Here is an 18,770-nt window from a genome sequence, read left to right as displayed (position 1 = left end):
CAGGAGCGGTGCCACCGAGTGCACAGATCTGATCAGGCTGTGGGTCTAAGGCAGCTGGGTAAAGCTCTTGCTTAAAGAGGCTGGTTGGCAGGATGTGCACTGCTCCCTGTTTTCGTGGAATGAAGTCATAGCCATCCAAGGTTGCACGTGAACTCCTTTGAGCATGCTGTCTTCTGCTGTTGTTGAATCCGGTGGTTTAGTCTAGTCAAAGAAGATGCTGGCTGCCATCCACCAGTGCCAACTGGGTGAATTGACCCAAATGTGCTGATATTGAGAGATTTTATTTTTCCTCTTTGGTAACAATATATTAAAAAACCATCTGCTGTACAGGCCTTCAGGGCTACGCAGCCTCAGAATGCTTTTAAGCAGACTACAACTTGTCTATCTCAATCGTTCACAGAGATGTTCGCCTGCAGTGGCAGGCAGTGTAGTTGTCTGTGATTGCTGGGGGGTGATGCTGCTCCTCTTGTTGTAGAGAGGTATGCTGTATGTTTAGCTTCTTGCTGGTTTTTTTTCTGGTTACCAGCCTGCTTCTGTGCTTGGAAACGACAGAGGTCAGTAGCTACCTATGGCATCTCTGGACCAGGCCAGCTTGGGAAGGGTGAGGAAGAGGTCAGTGATTGTTTTACTCTTCTCAGGGGTAGGTGACAGTAAAGATTGTGCTGCAGTCATTGACAAGCTGTGCTCTAGTAAAACTACTGATAATAGTGCAAACAAAAGCCTTACAATAGTCCTCAAAAAATGTTCTGTGTAAGTGTAATTCAAAACAGGACACATGAATGACCTCCTTTTTTTTTTTTTTTAATTAAGCTAGGCAGAGGAAAAACTACTCTTGTCTGTACAAGTGAAACCATTGTATGAGCTGTTTTGTGGTAGTTTGCTGACAGGCTAGGAAAGCAAGTTCCTTGGCTTCTCTGCTTCTGGGTGACTGGCAGCTCCTGTCCCTCTTTGTTTGGGATAAATCCCATCTGCGACACTTGTTTTCTCGTGGCTTTGCTGTACTCGCTGCCTGCACTGGCTGAAGGCTGGAAGGAATGCAGATTCAAGACCTTGCTCTAAAAAGTCTGCCTGCAATTTTAGAGTAAAGCTACTGCTTCAGGACTGCATATATCTAAGGAAAAGTGCTCAGCAAACGGAAGTTAAAAATACTGCCTGTATTAGAAGATTATACAGTAACAAATTTTGACTTACTGCTGAACTCTAGAAGAGAGCAGATCTGTGACTTAGCCACTGATCTTCTAAATGTACTTTTTTAGTTGTTGTTTTCCTAGATTACATACTGTATTTTGAAAGGTGTTGACAAGGGAATAAAGCTTTGACTTCTAAATAAGCCCCAAACCTAAAACTCTTCCTGAAATGCTGAACGCTGCTAATACTGACTTGTTTCTCTATAAGCACTCATCAAAAAAAGTAAATGCTCTGTTGATAACTCCAGGTTTCGTAATTTTTTTAGTGTTTTTCAAGAATGCTGCTTTTTTTTTTTCTACTGGGATTTTTTTAAAGGCTTCTGAAACTTTATTAGTCATCCTTTAATGTCATAGCAATAATTTGAATTTATTTAATTTAATTTTATTTAATTTGAATTTAATTGATTTGAATTTTGTTACCACAGTGGAATATAACCTTTTAAAAAATTAGATTCAAGATTTCAAACTGATAGAAAAATTACCATTCAACTTTGTACACAAGCCATAAATACCTGTCCTTGAGCAATGAGGCTTGTCCTGAAAGTCCAAGATTGAAAATCAGGAGAAAAAATGACAGTATCTTTTATGATCTCAGCTGCTGTGGTGCATTAGATTCCTCTTTGCAATTATGTGTATATACAATGTGAGGCAACCCACTGTAGTCTGAAATTGTATCTCATGAAGAGTGTGTAGAACTGTTGTTGGTCCTTGTGTTAACATCTCTTAGACAATAGAGATCAGTAGCCCCTGAATTTGTAGGGTGAGACAGATGTGCTAGGTGAGTGCGGTGATAGAAACATTTCTGTTTTTTCCACTGTAGGTAAAACTAACTGGCACTCTGTCTCTTTTTACTGTGGTTGTTAATGAGTTACACGAACTTGATTTTATGGTGATTCATGTGCTGCTGAAATTCCCAGCTCTGTCTGATTTTGTTTAGCTGTAGTAAAGGTGGTCAGAAGCGTCATTTAATTTAGTGAAATAAAATACTCCCAAGATTTCAGCATAAGCTGAATGCTAAACTAAAGCTCAGTGAAAAAGAGGGAGTAGTGAGCAAGGAGAGTACTCCAGCCTTGCGCTCTAGTGCCTGTCCTCGTCTCCGTCAGTTCCTTCTACCTTGTTTCCCCACTGTGCTTTCTCATCTCCTTTTGTGTAGAGGTCTTAGCCCTCACCTGTGATGTTGCAAAACTGATCTGGAAATGGTGGCGCTTCTTGATAGGAAACCACCTTCTTGGTCATCCTGCTTACTGAAGACTTGATTTTGTTCTAAAAAGCTATTTAAAGTTAAGTTTGTACTTTGGAAGCTCACTCTGCTAAAATATGACATGTTTGATTTTGGGAAGTACACTGAATACTGGAAGAATGTAATTTTTATGTGATTTGAGATTTCTGTGCACTGTAGTGAGGGTCTTGGTCAGGGGAGAACTGGGTTTATTAAACTTAGAAGAACGAACTTGTCAGGACCTTCCCAGCTCTGTTTATATTCTATAAGGTGTTTTATCAGCACCACAGATAATGTGATTTTCTGAGCGCCATTTGCTGTTATAAACTTCTTCAGATGCTCTCTGTTTTCATTCAGCATGGGATATAACTGGATTAAATAATTTATCAGCATGACTGAAGTAGTGGTCAGCAGTAAACAAAAATTTTCTGATGGGCTAGTAGGTCCCAGCCTCTCTCAGATGCTTGTAAACGGAAATGAAACAAAATGGCACACAGGCAATCAAATGAAGACTGCTTTAAAAACTTGGAATGTTCTGCTTTTCAAGTGTCCCAGCTGATCCAGGCTTGACAGTGTGAAGAAAGGAGGAGGAGTTCCTCCTTGAATAGTTGCATAATTGAGACACAGAACAAGCATATGTTATATTCTGCTAACTGTGGGAACTTAAATGTGTTAATGCCAAGAATGTTGTAGCTTCCAAGGCACCAGGCTGCTGGCACCACTTAGTCCTTAATTGGAGGTTTATATGAAACCTCATTTTTTGAGTACTGAAACCTATGAATACAAAATAATGTGATAACCAAGACACACACTGTTGGTGTTTAAGAGCACACAGAGCAACTAGTCTGACTTGTCTGTATCGTCTATTCCAGTGTTAATGTATGTCATTGTTGTATGTTTTCAGAAATACAACTTCCCATTTTCTGTATTTCTTGGCGGTTTCCATTAGTTTGAACAGGCTTAAATGTGTTCCCAATGGTGATCTGGAAGGGGTTTTTATCTTAACAAATCGAGGTTATGCACATTATTTTTCTAAAGCAGAAAAACAACTTGAAAAGGCTAAAAAGAAATTCTGTTTTCATTAACCTTCAAAATATGAAGACTGTCAGCCCAGGTCTTCTGTGATTATGCTGAAGGACCGAGATATATACTGTTAGCTCCTGAATCTTAAATGAAGCAGCATATGTGTTGAGTCTTTAATAAATTCATCTTTTATCCAAAATGTTAGACAGTGAAGTGCAGTGGGTGTTAGTAAAAACAAACAAAAGCCGGGTTTTTGAGTCTGGCTGAAAATCCCTTATTCTCTGTTACCACATCTCTTCTGTTTGCCCCTGCAGTGTTGTCTTCCCAGTTAGTCTGTAGTTGTAGCATGTCCCAGGAAGACCCAGCTTCTCACTGTGGGAAAACTTACAGAGTAGGGAAGGTGATGGCTAAAGGCACCTGCTCTTCATTCCATCCTCCCCTGCTTGGCATCGGCTGCTGTTTGTCTTGGGCATGGAAATAATAGTCTCTAATCTGCTTTTGAAAGTTTGTGGGGTTTCAAGGTGTTCATAGGGAACTTGGTAGCAGTAAGATAGACAGGTAAGTAGCTGGCTCAGGGTTATCACTGTCAGTTTGAGGACTCTTGTCTTTGGCAGGTGCTAATGTTTCTCTTCCAAGGAGACGTCTTGTATCTGTGAGGCTTGTTTCTAGCACTTGGTGGTTTTTTCCCAATGCAGCTTGAAACCGTGTTTTGCCAACCATGGAACCCTTTGCTGACAAGCAAACAAGAGCTAGGAACAGCCTGAGCAGGTTTCAGGGGTCAGACCTGTTTTCCGCAAACTGCCGCTCATGTCCTCTCTGCAGATTACAGTGTCAGTCTGGGAGTTTTGTCTTTGGGACAGGTAAGGTCCATTTCCTCTGTAGCTTTTCCAATCTGCATACTGGTATGGAAATTGATAGAATCTTCTGATATTTCTTCCCCAGCTGCTTTGGGGTCTTCCACGTACATTCATTTGTGAGTAATGACATGGGTTTAAGTAGCAGATAGTCTGAATGCAATGATGTTGATCCACTCCTGAGTTTTTCTGGATCTTCACTAATAATCCAGGCTGCAAATGGCTAAATATTGGCTCCCTCTGCCTCTTACTGTGCACCTGAGATAGGAACCTCTTGATGGAAGGAGCTGCTGAGGTTGCTGTTGTATGTGTTAGTGGCTTGAGGTTTTCAGGAATGAGATACGCGTGAGCTATTGTTTGACTTACGCATTAATAGGAAGTTGTCTTCTCTTTAACGTAAACTATTTGTTACAGCAAATCAAACATTGGTGCAAAGTTTTATCAACGTTTTGCTCTTTTTTCCTCAGCCTTCTCCCCATGTCCCTCTCTGATTCTACTGCTCTCTCTGCCTCTTGTTTTGGTGCTGTTTCTGGTTGTCCTCCCTTCTCATCTCACTTTGCTGCATGTGTTTTACTTCTGTTTTCTTTGCCGGCTTGGTTGCATGTTCCTCTTTCTGTTCTTCTTTTCCCCTGAAAAGCACTCATGCTGCTTCTGTCAAATTTGATCATTGGGCAGTCTGTGGATTTTTGTTGTCATGATAAGCAATCCTGAGATGATAGCCTTTTGGTCAGGGTCATGTAAACACTGGCTGGTGGATCCTGACAGGCTTCTGATGCATCTGGGTGCATCTTCATGCCACCATGGCTGGCTCAGGTGCATTCTCCAAGTAGTGGCTTGTCACGCTGCTGTGGACCAGAGAAGCAGAATTTGTCATGTCTCGGGCTGCAGTATGCTGGTGCTCCACTCTACAGACTTCATATTTTCTCATTTGTTAAGTTCTGAAAACAAGAAAAAAATTTTTATTGGTTATTCCTGTAGGCAGGAGAGGGTTAACCCTTTTGTACTCCATGGAAACTGCATGTATTGAGCATTATGGCAGTTTAATATGTGGTTACTTCTAAACAAACCCAGTAAAAAATACTGATTTTGTTCCGTGCACATACTTGGTCAGAGCTGCTTTGTTTGATGAGCAAAGTAAACATACCTGTTGTTTTGGTTTTTTTTTAACTACTCCTGTAGCTGTTGGAAGGGATTAACCTACCTTTTAAGGCTCTACTAGGTGATAAAAGTGCCACTAAAACTTGAGCCATGTTTGTGCCTGTGCAAAGCACCACACGTGTGCAAGAGCCTGGAGTGTAGGGACTCTAGTCTCTGTGACCAACAGGTTGAGGGAGGTGATTCTCCCCCTCTGCTCTGCCCTGGTGAGACCCCACCTGAAGTGCTGTGTCCAGCTCTGGAGTTCTGGGCACAGAAAAGACATGAACCTGTTGGAGCAGGTCTGGAGGAGAACACAAAGATGATCGGGGACTGAAACACCTCTCCTGTGAGGACAGGTTGAGAGAGCTAGTGTTGTTCAGCCTGGAGAAGAGAAGGCTCTGGGGAGACCTTATTTTGCAGCACTTCAGAACTTACAGGGGACCTATAGGAAAGAAAGGGAGGGACTCCTTATCAGAGAGTATAGTGATAGGATGAGGGGTAGTGGTTTTAAACTGAAAGAGGGGAGAGTTTGATTAGATATAAGGAATTCATTCTTCTCTGTGAGGGTGGTGAGGTGCTGAAACAGGTTGCCTGGACAGGCGGTGGATGCAGCATTCCTGGAGTGTTCAAGGCCAGGTCGGATGGGACTTTGAGCAACCTGGTCTAGTGGAAGCTTGGAACTAGATCATCTTTGAAAGGACTCTTCCAACCCAAAACATTCTGTGATTCTATCATATATGACTCTGAAGTACTGAGGTGTATCCCAGAAACTGCATTGCTTTGTAAACTTTTTCTCTCTGAGAAGAAAGGAGCAACCCGGTTGTAGCTCTGATGCAGCATTATTTCCCAGAGAGATGTTTAAACCTGGATTTGCCTTTTTTTTTCCTTTGGGGCAGTCCACATCTGTGCCTATTTTTCTTTTTCCTGCCCACCTTTTCTTCCCTCATAGAACTCAAATGGCAACAGAGCCCCTTTGTAGTACATGGTCATAGGAACTAAACCCTTGGGAAGCCAAGTTACTCACTAGGATCAGCTATTGTTTGTTTAAGTACTAGTCTGGTGTTGCTGTTTTAGGACAAAGATTTGTTTTTCAGGACTGTTCCTTTGCAATTTTATCTAAAAGCAAGAGTTAGCCCGTTCTAACTCTGTGGTTCTTGTTACTGAAGTCAGGGGGAGGGATTCACTGTATCCTCTGAACTGTCTCCCTCCTGGAAATGTGTGCCTGGCTGGTTGCTAGAGGTGAGGTTGGTAGCCAGGACGGAAAGCTCTTGCTTGTTCTGTGCCTGCACGCGAAGGATTTCTTTATTGCCTGCTGCGCTTAAGCATCAACACTCTAAGCTTCAGTTTTTAAAGCATTTTTTACACGCCGTCTTCTATAAATGTTGATTCTGAAGTTTTTCTTGGAGCTGCAAGTTGTGTGCATCTTTCAAGGTGCTTCAAGGGTTCTATGTATTAGTTTGTTGCCTCCATCCTACCGGGTATGACCTTGGATTATCAACATGGATGTTGTTAAGTAATAACTTGGCTGTTGTACTACCTTGCAGTTTAGGTTTAACACGAATTTATTGTCATCTTTAACATGGAGAGATTTGCTTACTGTTGAGGAATTAATTTGTGACTATTTGCATCCTTAGGATATTGCAAGAGATCTTAAGTTTTTTACTGGAGTGTATACCTAGCTAAGAAAGTACTCTTTGCTGAACGCTAGTTGACATGCACACAGTGTTCATGCTGTTATTATGGGTGTGGTGCTTTCAGCAATGGGTTAACTTGGTTCTGGAAAGAAGGCAGAAGAGGAAATACGAAGCAACTTTTTCCATTTGCACAGTTTAGCCTAGAATCAGGTACTGCTCTTGATTGGACTCTGGTTTCTGGAACATTCTGTCTGTAATTGTGATAATGTGTGTTCTAGGAATTAACAGTATTTAACTGCTCTTGTTAAGTATTGTGTTGATAAGTATTTTCTCTACTTTTGTTAATAAATGCATGATGGCTTAATAATTTCTAGAGTTTATAGTGATCTTCAGAATGTCTTATAAACGAACTGGATGGTGGAGAGTAAGCCCCAAAATAAATTTAACGTTACTTATAAAGAAAAAATGCTCTCGTGTTTTCAGCCTCTCAATCTACAAGGCATTTTAAATACATGAAAAGTATGCTTGTGGTTTGTTTTTCTAAGTTTTCTTTTTCCATTCCTATTCTCTGCTGTCATTTGTGTTACATGCAGGCAACTGGAGTTATTTCGGATGGGGAGAGCAGCTGAGTACGTAACAGTCTGATTTCTTGCAAGTTTTCTGATCCTGTAGTGATACAGCATGCTCTAGTATGAGGGAAGTGGAAATATTCATGCATACAGAACATCTCTTCCGTTGTATTTTCTTTTGATTTCACTGAGTTCATATTTGCGTGGATGGCTGGCTGTTCATTTTTTCACTGTTTAGCTTCATTTTGGATGTGTTTTAAATAAGTTGCTTGTGCCTTCTACTGGAATTTGAGGATAAAATGGCGGTATTGGACTATTATTCTTTTCCTGTAAAGGTGATTCTCATTTTCTGCTTGCATACATCTTTTGTGTTCGTCTTCATGCCCGCGTAAATCCACTCCAAATCAGTATTTGGAGTAACTGAAAAACACTAGGGAATCTGTAGTGACTGTTTTACGAAGAGGCAAAGGTGTGCTGGAAATGATCACAGATATTCCAAATACTATAAATAGGGGCAAATCCAAAAGCAGAAATGGCTGTTGCACACCAGTGTGACAGAAGGGTTGTAGGTATTGTAGCATATTCATTCTCAGTGAGACAATATCGTGGTAAAAGTGGTAGGGCTTTGCTTTAACTAGTGCTTACCAACCTCGGAAAGATTAAAACTCAGACACAGCAGCTGCCTGTGGTCTGTAGAGCTCGTGCCTGAAGAATGGTGTGATAACTTTTGCAGAGGCCACCAGATTTTTGTTATTTTTCCAGAAAATGTGCATGAAGCATCTTCACTTTCTGCAACTCCTACAGGTTGCAATAGGCAAAGGTTCTGCCCAAGATGCGGTGCATGGCTTCTGCTGCACGTAGGACCTGCAAAGATTGATCCATTAGTCTTAAAACGAAGGTGTCTGTTCCCCATGTCAAAACCAAGAGTGAGGGTGGTGCTGAGGGGAGGGCGTGTGCAAAGAGAGGTCACTGTGAGATCTGCCAGCAGGGAGGAGGTTCTGCCTGGTGCTTTTCCATTTTTGACATGGTGAAATTTGGAGAGGGCACTCTTACTCCAGCCAAGTAACTTAAGGCTAATGTCACAGCTAATGTCACAGTGCATTTCACACGTGGACCTTTGGCAGTTCCCAGGAGAAACCTCTTCCCAGTTTCTCCTCCCACAACATGTTTTGTCCTCCTTGTTTGCCTGTCTTTAAGTTTTTTTGGCATTAACAGTGTTGACCAGCTTCCTCACACTGTCAATGTTGGGTGTCTCAGTTGTTTGGGGTTATTCTCAGAGGTGTGATAGGATAGCTGAGAATCAGCTAAACTTTTGTATGCTACTAAAATAAAGTTTAGTATCCTAAATAGCTTTCTTTTATTCCCCAGTTTTGTGTGTTTGGGTGGGAAATGGGGCGCTTCGGCATTGGTCAGTCAGGTATTTAGGAAGGTTGTGAAGAGAGTATTTCTTCTGTTTATTTGGAATGTTTGGGAGTGGTGGTTTTGTTTTAAAATGTCCTTATATTCATGGAGCTCCCTCCCTCCACCCTTCTACTCCATCCTTCCTGTGTGGTTGTTCTCTTTGAAATCATCTTAACATCTTTAGGCAGGCCTTGGCCAGTTGTTTCTAAGTGAACTCCATTAGCTTGACAATATAATAAAAAATACACTTCTAACTGTAGACTTCAAACAGCAACTGAGAAGGAAGTAGCAGAAACAGAATAGTGGTAGCTGGAAGACTTTTTCCCTTGAGAGCTTCTTGCAAGAGGAGTGCTGTAGTCCAGAGCCTGGCTAGCTGGGCAGAATGCACTGTAGAAAAAGGGACATCTTGTGTTGCTGACATGGTTTCATTTTAGGGAAGGAAAAGACTTAAACAGGGTGGGTATTGATGGCAATGTTTGCGTTTCAGACTGCCAGTCCAGTTCTTGACTGTTGAGTGTTTCAGCAGCACAAAGAATTTTCAAATGAGAACAAAGTTATGAAAGCTCTTAAACTGAAGACTAAATAACTGCTGACTTGATATCTTAAAATTATGCAAATTTCTAATGTGTTGAAGTGGTGAGGACAATAAGACTAATGACCTGCAAAGTTGCACTTCAGTAATTTCTTAAAATCTGTGAGTCTTTAGCATTGAGAGCTATAAAAGAGCCTCAAAAAGCTCTTGTGTCCTTTTGAGATTTTTTTTCCCCGTCTGGTTACTTCCATAGTCCTCTTTAATCTACTGTGCATTTTGATTATAAGATTTCAGAAAGTGTACATGATTGTACAGAAGTGACCAGTGGTTTGGTAGATGATGGAGTGTTGGAATCTGAGACTTAGAGAAAGAAGTTGTTGGCAGCCATCATGAAAAGCAATATAAATGGATGAAGGGTGGGGAGGGTGAGTTACAAAGGCCCTGTGGTAGGACTGGCAGAGATCTTTTCGGGACTTGGACTGGAAGTAATTTGTTCGGTTAGTACACTTTCTTCTCTTCTGCTGTTATAAAAATAGAAAAAAAGCTGTGAAAAGCTCAGTGGCTTATTTTGGAGAAGTAGAGTGGGGATTTTGAGATACAGAACCTTACATGAACCTCTTTCTTCCCAAGTGTGCTGCTGAGTGTGCTGCACTCACTGCTTTTGTCCAAGTTTTTGCTCAAGTCTGTGGAGGATTACTAAGCTTAGGAACTGGACCCCAGCTCCCAGTGGCTGATGACACATCACTGATGGAAATGGAGGAGGCAATTTGAACTGAATGCGACCTTTTAAGAGGAACCTCTGCTGTGCATTGGGACCTTAAAACAACAAAAACACGTCTGAAAGTGCTTTCATCTGGCCACCTGTAATAATTCAGCAGTTAGCTTTCCTTCCTGACCTGAGGCTTGATGTAAAGAAAGTTGCCGAAGGTTAAATGTAACTAGTAGAGCTGGAGCGACAGGGCTGTGCCAAGTGATTTTGAGGTCAGTATATTAAAAGCTGTATGTGTTCTGCCCTGCAGTGGATGTGGACAGGAATAACAGGGTTTCCAGGAGGCAGTTGGTTTCAGAAGAGCTATGTCCTTTCTTGATTTTCCCTGCTCTTTGTAAAATCCTACTGTGTGATGTGACTGTTCAGTGGGTTTTCTTATGCTGCCTATATGCATGAATATTCAATTACTAAACATGAAGAGCATGCTTCTGCCCTGCTCCTTCAGCCTTACCCTCTACGCAGGGGGCCCGGTGACAAAGGAACAGTTTTCATCCCTTGGGAGCTCTTTGGTGTATGTGGAATGTCTCAGACTGGGGTAAAAATTACTGACTTCTTGTGTTTATTGCTATGTATCTTGTTATTAATTAACTGATATTCAGAGACCGAGGCTAAGCTGTAACTTTCCTTATGGAAGACTCGATGCGTCATGTGTTTGAAAGAGATACTGCCTCAGTTTGTCACACCATATGTGTTGTGAGGGATATTTTGCAGAAACATGGGCTGTAATGCCTGACCCCTCCTTTTGAAGGGATGCTGCATCCCCAAAGCTGCTTCTCCAAGTTCTTGTCAGTCTCTTGCTGAAATAAAATTTAAGTGTCAAGTATGTTAATGGATGAGATCATCACCATGGGCAGGCGTTTCACAGTATGCTTTCTCGCAAAGGTGATGCGTGCTATAAGTCACATATGGGCTGGGTTTTGGTGCTTTTAATCAGACCGAGCAATGTCTTAATTTGTGAACACTTCTGTTAAATAAAGTGAGATTGCTCATAGGGTAGATGCAACTCAGCATGAATAAGAGTTTCTGTAGTCAGCCCTTATTTATGAGTCAGTTGAGGATTTTTGCCTGGTATTAACATCTATGGGTGCTGTACGTGCGTGTTGCATACACCAGAGAAACTATGTGTTCATGCCTCGTCGGTGTTTATGGTAGCTGAAGCCTTGCATCCTTTAAACATATTGTCAGGGAAGCGTTTTGTCATGACCTGTAAGACACTTCCTCATGCTAAACACCAGTAAGAACTAGGAGAAGTTCTGGTGCCACCTTTTGTAAACATATATGCTGTAAATGTTCGATTAACATTTAAGCTAATCAGCTCTTTTTAGATGTTGCTTGGAGGTAGTGTGGTTCACATGGGAAAAATCGTTGTTTGATAGCGTAGAGGTGAGATGTGATGACTGGTTAACAAATCCAGATGTTGCAGTGCTTCTGCAACAGTCTGGTCAGGGAACTCGGGAATCTCTGAGCCCATTGCCTGACAGAGTCACTGACCTGGAGAAGCTGAGTCCTGCTTTCTGATAACCACAATTGTGTAAGTCTTTGCTCGCTCTGATACTGAGTTTAGCCCAGTGTTAGTGAGTTAACTGGATTCATTAATTTTTGACCTAGGTAATTGTACTACTGATTGGTGTTTGTTGTAAACTGTAGTAGTGAGACATGTTGTTTATCCTGACAGCTGTTGGTCTGGTGTTTTCTACCAGATCCCAAACCCATAACTCAGTTGGGCTGCCTTTAGCGCCTCAAGTGCTTGTAATGGTTATGCAGCCACAGCTAAAAGAACTTTGCATCATTCCAGAGTTACTTAGGCTTTACCTTAAACAGAATTACCTCTGATGGGAAGACTATATTAGTCCAGCCGCCAAGTGAGGCGTTAGAAAGCTTTTTGAAACACTGTTTCTGTCCCAACAGAAGTAATTACGGTGCTTTAGACAGTAATGGCTCAAGTGTTCAGCAATGACATTGCTCAGCTGAGTAATGGCTTGTTATCCCTCTGAGGATGGTGTGCCTTGTGATCCGCAGATAGGTCACCCCTTGCACCACTGACTGGAAGGGTGGTGCTCCTCAGAGACGTTTGGCATTTTGGCATATCCAATCATTTTTGCTGTAACACATCTTGAGTGTTTCTTCTAAGCACTGAACTATAATAGAATTGGTGGACACTGTGCTTTAAATAAAGCTGAATAAAGCACTATACGATTGCTGTTCATTTCTGTTCAATTGACTGGAGACTGACAAGAACTCTGCAGCATTTAAACTACTAAAAAGCAGGAGGCTTAGCTCCATTTTCGGTGTGGACAATCAAATCGAATTTATTGTACTTGAGAGACTAGAGTGAAGCTTTTTCAAGTGGTTTGTATTTTGCAGACATACTTTCTGCGGGGGTTGCTTTCTACTCTCCCACGCACTTTAGGGCAGTGATAAAATCTTACTCGGGAAGGAATTGAAAAGATCACTGAGAACAAACTTTACTTTGGATTAAAAAAATGGAAATTGAGTTGAAGGTGTGGGAAACACCAGCGGAAGAAAAGAAAAAGGTGTTCCCTGATGCTGCTTTCCTTCTGCTTGGAATTTCAGCAGTTAAATGCAGGGGTTTTTTAAGGATCTGGAATGAAAACAGCATGTTATTCAGCCTCACAGTGAATGGCTGTGTAGGACACGAACCACTGAATAGCTTGCCAGGGGGGTTTGAATTTGATTGTCCTTTTTAGACAGGCTTTTTTTTGGTGGCGGAGAGAGTGCATAACGGTTGATCCTTGTTTTCTTTTGTTTCAAGCACGTTAATAGTGCACTTCACTGCCTTACAGTGTATGTATTTCACGTTAAGTTTGCAAAGATAACCTTGCCTGCACAGGCAAACACAGCCGTAACTCCGATATTGTATTTTTTTATATCTTTCCTCACCGTAACTCTGTGTTCTCTTTTCCTGAAGGGTTACCAAGCAGAAATGTTTCTGCAGGGAGAGGGTCTCACTGGAAAGGAGCTTTTTCCTTTGTGAAAGTTATCATTAGTGTTGACTACTAAAGCTAATTAAGTACCTGTCTGTGTTAAATGTAGCAGTTTTCCCCTATTAGAAGTAGTATAATTGTTCATAAGCTGAGCTGCTCACTCAGTTCTTATTTTCCTGCTAAGTGCTTTTATTAGTTTCTCTTAACTAGTACTTTCACACACAAACCCAAAACAAAAGGAACTAAAAAAAAAAAAAATCCAGAACTCTAGAGTACTGGTTAATGGTGCTGAAAAGAAAAGATAGAAGATGACAGCTTAAAGGTTGAAAAGTCTCCAGGAAAGAGCTCCATTCCATAAAAGAACGTTTTGGGTTCCCACCCCCTGCCCCCAACATTGAAATATTTGTTTTGGCCGCAGCAAAGAACCTGGAATTCTGGGGTTTGGGGTGGTTTTTTTTGTTTTGAATAAAAATGTCTTAATCTGTTTATTATGAATGACTAAGGATAAATAAACTCCTATGATAGGAGATGGGAAAGAAGGGTGTGGAGGCAATCACTGGAATTCCTTGATACATACTTGAGAGAACTGGAGGTTATAACCTGCTACCAGGTAGAGATACATCCAGAGCAGAAATAGCAATTTTTGTAATTCTTTAAAAACCAAATGGGCTTCAGTGTCCCAGCAAGACAACTTGAGAGAGTGGTGCCCTTAACTGCTTTTGTTTCTTAGCCTTTGAAGATGCTGACAGTACTGTGGAAGATCGAGACAGTGACTATCGCAGTGAGACCAGTAACAGCATTCCTCCTCCGTACCACACAACCGTGCAGCCCAATGCCTCTGTGCACCAGTTCACGGTACCATCACGTCTGCAGCAGCAAGGAGTCTTGCGGGAAGCCTGTACTGACTCCCTGCAAAATTATGATCTGGATTATCGGGAGCACGTGGCCATCAGGTGGGTGCTGTCTTCCCATTGATTTTTGTAGTAGACCCTCAAGGTGCCATGCAAGCAGAGGAGGGCAGCTCAAGGGCTCTGAAAGGCTTCTGATAGGATGGTGTTACATGTTTTGCGAACACTGGAACTCTGCTGTGAACCAGGAAGAACCTGTAAGGTTATGTGTTACACCAGATCTGGCAGTTCAGTGAATTACCTTTTAAAGATACGCTCGACTGTGAGGTCATTTATTCCTGGTTGTACTTTCACCTTACCTTTTGAAGGCCGGAGCGCTGGGTTCTTGGTTGGTCTAGTACCATTTCACAGGTGTGCTTCCCAAGCCCCAGTGTACCTCAGTCTAGCAGAATTTTCATATTAGCAGTTTCTTCTTGGGGCAGATTAATTTCTGTTCTGGATTAGCTCCTGTGAAGTCTACTCAAGTAGAAAGTCTGTAAACAATTACAGTTTTTGTTTTGGGTTGTTTTATGTCATCTTACAGCACTTTTGAATACTGTGCTTAGTTTTTGGTTTTCTTTACTCTGTATGAAAGATGGTTTACTTGCTCTAAATTAGATTTTTGAAAAATAAACCCATAGTTTCACAACTGCTCTCACCTTCTGTCAACTAGGGCTGGTTGTGCTGGGAACTGCAGAAATTGTACAAAACTGCTTTCCAAGTAAAGGAAGAGTTAAATATAAGGGGAATGCAGAAGAACTTGGACAGTGCTGGTCAGCTTGGTAAGGGTGGGTGTGTAAAACAAGCCATGCTGTTGCTTCTGCCTCTGGTGTGGAAGGAAGAGGCAGTTGCTTACGGTTAAGAGTGCAGGGGTTTGCACTTTTTTGTACGAACCTATTTGTTCTACCTTATCCCTGTTGGTAAGAATGTTATTGTTTCCTGAAGCCTGAATTCAGTTGTCTTCATGAGTGTATGACTGAGGCTAAATTTTACTCTTTTTGCCTTAATGGTCTTTAATGGTAAAACCTGAAGTTTAATGGAAAGAGTTAATGCTGTTACTCTTACTGAGATTTCAAGCAGCAGAGGCAAATGTGCCGACAAAATGCATTTACTGCAGTGTGACATGTCATTCTTAGTGCTCTTTTCCTAGATCGTTAAATATCTTATATAAGACAGTTACTCCCTTTCCTATGCTGTTTGGAACTGCCAGTTTGCAGTGGTAAAATTGCTGAAGATATTGCTGAGAGTCTGAGAAGATGAGCTGAAGCGTGTTCTTTATGGAAGAGCCAAACTGAACTGTGGTATTGGGCCCCCTGCCTGGGGAGGCCAGTGGTGGCTGGGTGTTTTTGCAGTTATGCAACTTCTTGGGATGGTGTTCCAATCTTTTGTGGCTTAGAGGCAGGGGGTGTGCAAACTTTTACCTGTATCTAATAAATAGGTGTGTTTGTAAGATCTTCCAAAGAAGCACTTCTGGTTTGAATTGTTAAAGGATACTAAGATGGAATATGTGGATGGTTAGTTTTTTGGTGGTTGTTTTTTTTTTTTTTTCAGAAAGTGTGGATATGAAAGGGTTTGGACTGATAGTGTTTACTTTAAAACTATGAGCTTTGTAGTCTGCTCTAGCCTAAAATTACTTTTACTCCGGGAAAGCAAGTCCTAGGTGGTAATTGATTCCCACTGAGCATTCCTGTTCCCGTGTGCATTTTCCACATGCCCAGCAAGAATTTTTTGCTACATATTTCATCTTATGCAAATAAGCTTTCCCAAGAAGTTACGTGGGATTCTCTTTCTTACCAGAAAGGTATTTCTAAGGAGAGCGGGCTGAAAAGAAGCACGTGGGTAGATCTTAAGTATTTTCAAAATACAGTTGTAGCTGAGTACTGCAAAACCAAATTGTGTTTGACTCTTGCCCCTAGCAGCTCTAACTGCTCTGGACCAGGCAGCCACCTGATGGAATCGATGTTCCTGGCAGACTGCAGCGGGTGATTCCTGAGGAAATGACAGCTTGTAGGAGGCTGTCCTGGGCAGACCCAGAGGAATCAGACAAGTTTCTGTGAAAACCTGCCTTCCGTTGGGCAAGAAGTTGTCTGTGCTGAAGTGCTTCAGTTGCAACTGGCTGTACTAACACCTGGGTTTTTTTCTTACAACATTTGAGTTTGGCTGGAAAAGTTCTGACCTTCTTTACCAGCTGTTATGTGTGATTGTGTTCCAGGTATTTAATGGTTGGCCTTGATGATCTTAAAGGTCTCTTCCAACCAAATCACTTCTGTGGCTTTATTTCTACCTCTCCTAAGGATAACAAGGATCGTTCTTACGTGTCCTTGGAGCGTGTTTTGCTGCCAACAGCTAGTTTGGCTTCAGAATAGCAAACATCTTGCCCTCAGATTTCTTTCTAAGCACTAACTTTTCTTTGCAATGTTCATTGAGTGTAACCATGTGTCCCCCAATGTCTTCTGCTCTTGCTCTGTTTACTTCCAAGGCGGTACGATAGCATAGATTCCACTGTGAGTGGCCGAACTGACCCAGAGTCCACCTCAGAGTCTAGTCAAAAGACAAGCTGCCAGCGCTTGCTAGAGAGCAGGTGCTCTCCAGATCTGTCTGATAGGTGGGTTGACCTCTTCACAGCCTGTGTGCCTGTCTCCTTGCTGTTGCTGCTGTGAAGTGGTCTTGTGAGACATTTCAGCTGATGCTTGCTGTTTGCCTCTTTCAGATCTGTGGTAGTTCAATGCTGGGCTGATGTCATCTTTTTCTTCTCTCAGTTGTTGGATTTCTTGTCCTTGCTTTATTTCTAGTAAAAGGCGTGCTTTGTAGAATAGCAGGGGAAGCACTTATGGGGGGAGGAGCTCAATTAGAAAGAAAAGTAATATCTTTTATGCCTAAATTAGTCAACTGTTGGTTCAGTATTTACAGCTAATGTCTCTTCAAGTGTTCATGTAGTTCCCTTTGCTTTCAGCTGAGATTTGGGAGGGCTTGATCCAGTAATTATGGTGGCCCTGGGAGTCTTTTAAATTTCATTAGCTTTTTAAAGAAAATTATTTCAATTACCAGCTTAAGATTGCAGGCAAGAAGTGCAGTACGTGTTCTAAACGGTGTACAACAGGGCTCATTTAAAGTAATGAGTATCTTTCCAATTAGTGTAAGTTAGCTAATACTGGTGGAAATGAAGCACTAAACCAGCATTAGTGAAAAAGCAATGACCTATTTCTGTTTCGGGGCTATCCCATCAGTATCCGATACTGGGGTGCCCTAGGCAACTCTCAAAGTGAAGACTCCTGTATTAGCAGTATCCATACAGGGCCCATGTGCCCTTTGTCCTTTTCCTTCTCTTACCCTCTTACAGGGTCAGGGCATGTGAGCCCTCGTTCTCCTTAGTTCTCAGCAGTGAATGATGTGAGACAAAGCTGCAGTGCGTATTTCAGAAGAGTATTTTGATTTTTTTATATCTACTTTCTACCTGTTCATGTAGCTGGCAGGAAGTCTTGTGAGATTTAGATAATTTTTTTTTTTTTTGCTCTGAACCGTCAGGTTGTTGAACAGTTGAGATAACTCTCCTGATAGAGGGCTAGGGTTTAATCCCAGAATCCCAAGGGTCATTTACTTGGGTTTCTAGGAAGCTTCAGATTGTTTGATAGTAAAACTATCTGCTCTAGTTCATTCTCCCACAATGGACAAGTATAGATAGCTAGATCTGTTTAGATGTATTGTGAATGGGAAGTACAGATCCTGAAAAGCATCTGAGGCTTATGATGGGCTAATACACATCGCCATCATTTTCTTTTGCCTTCTGATCCAGTAACAGCTCTGAGAATCTTAATTTTGTGTTGGTAGGAGGCCCTTGAGGTCATTAGGTCCAGTGAGAGCCGTCCCAGCAAAGAGGAGTGGTGGAGTAGCTGGAACTCCTCATGTTGCTGGTGTGCAGAGTGCATTTTGTCGCCTGCAGCCCAGTGACTCGTGAATCTTTGTATGCAGTCTCTGTTCTCTAGCCACCCTTGGGAGAAGCAAAGTGCCTGTGTGCTTTGTGAATACTGCTAAAACAAAGTCTGCAGCCTAGACTGACCGAAGTGCTCGCATAGCATAGTGGAATGGTGTGTGTGGGCACTGCACCTCAAAGGAGTCTTGTTGCTGTAATAAGTGACTTGTTTCAGCATGTCTAAAAAAGTAACAGCAGAGAACTGGTACAGCCAAGACTGTGTGCCCTCACTTGATCACAAAAATCTGTTCTCCTTCAAACAGGCATTTCTAAATTTTGTGCAACTGTAACTGGTGGAATATCATAACCCATGCTGCTTTTTTTGACTATTTGATTGAAATGTAATGGTGGTAGGTTGGCAGGTTTTCAGCTTTGTATCTTTGGATGCTTTCGATTTTAATTTTCCTTTATTTAATATCTGTTTTTTCATTACTGTTTTTTCTGTTCTTTCTAGAGCTTTTTTTAAAAACTTATTTTTTTCCTTCCTTTTTTTTTTTGCTGCCTCTCTTCCTTTCTCTCCCACCCCTTTTATTTCTTATCTTAGACAAGGATCTCTAGCTAGAAATGAAAGAGTCAGGATCATTCCATTTAACTGTGAAGATGGAGAAGAAGAAGAGGAGAGTAACTATGAAGAGCTAGGAAA

The 18,770-nt window shown here is 41.7% G+C and overlaps 1 protein-coding gene across 1 annotated transcript in view; it reads left to right on the top strand.

Annotated features, from left to right (window-relative positions):
- Positions 1-18,770, top strand: part of LOC104489656 (protein unc-13 homolog B-like) — a gene marked incomplete at its 3' end in the record, with an annotated part of 132,679 nt that overhangs the window by 25,349 nt on the left and 88,560 nt on the right. The window contains exons 8-9 of the mRNA XM_010131841.1: positions 7,648-7,683; positions 14,001-14,223. Coding sequence (XP_010130143.1) covers positions 7,648-7,683; positions 14,001-14,223 — 259 coding nt within the window. The remainder of the gene's footprint in view (positions 1-7,647; positions 7,684-14,000; positions 14,224-18,770) is intronic.

The sequence above is a fragment of the Buceros rhinoceros genome, unplaced genomic scaffold (genome assembly GCF_000710305.1).
Source record: "Buceros rhinoceros silvestris isolate BGI_N320 unplaced genomic scaffold, ASM71030v1 scaffold1342, whole genome shotgun sequence".
Classification (NCBI taxonomy): Eukaryota; Metazoa; Chordata; class Aves; order Bucerotiformes; family Bucerotidae; genus Buceros; species Buceros rhinoceros.
Note: the sequence above shows the minus strand (reverse complement) of the source record. Positions and strands in the feature narration are given on the sequence as shown.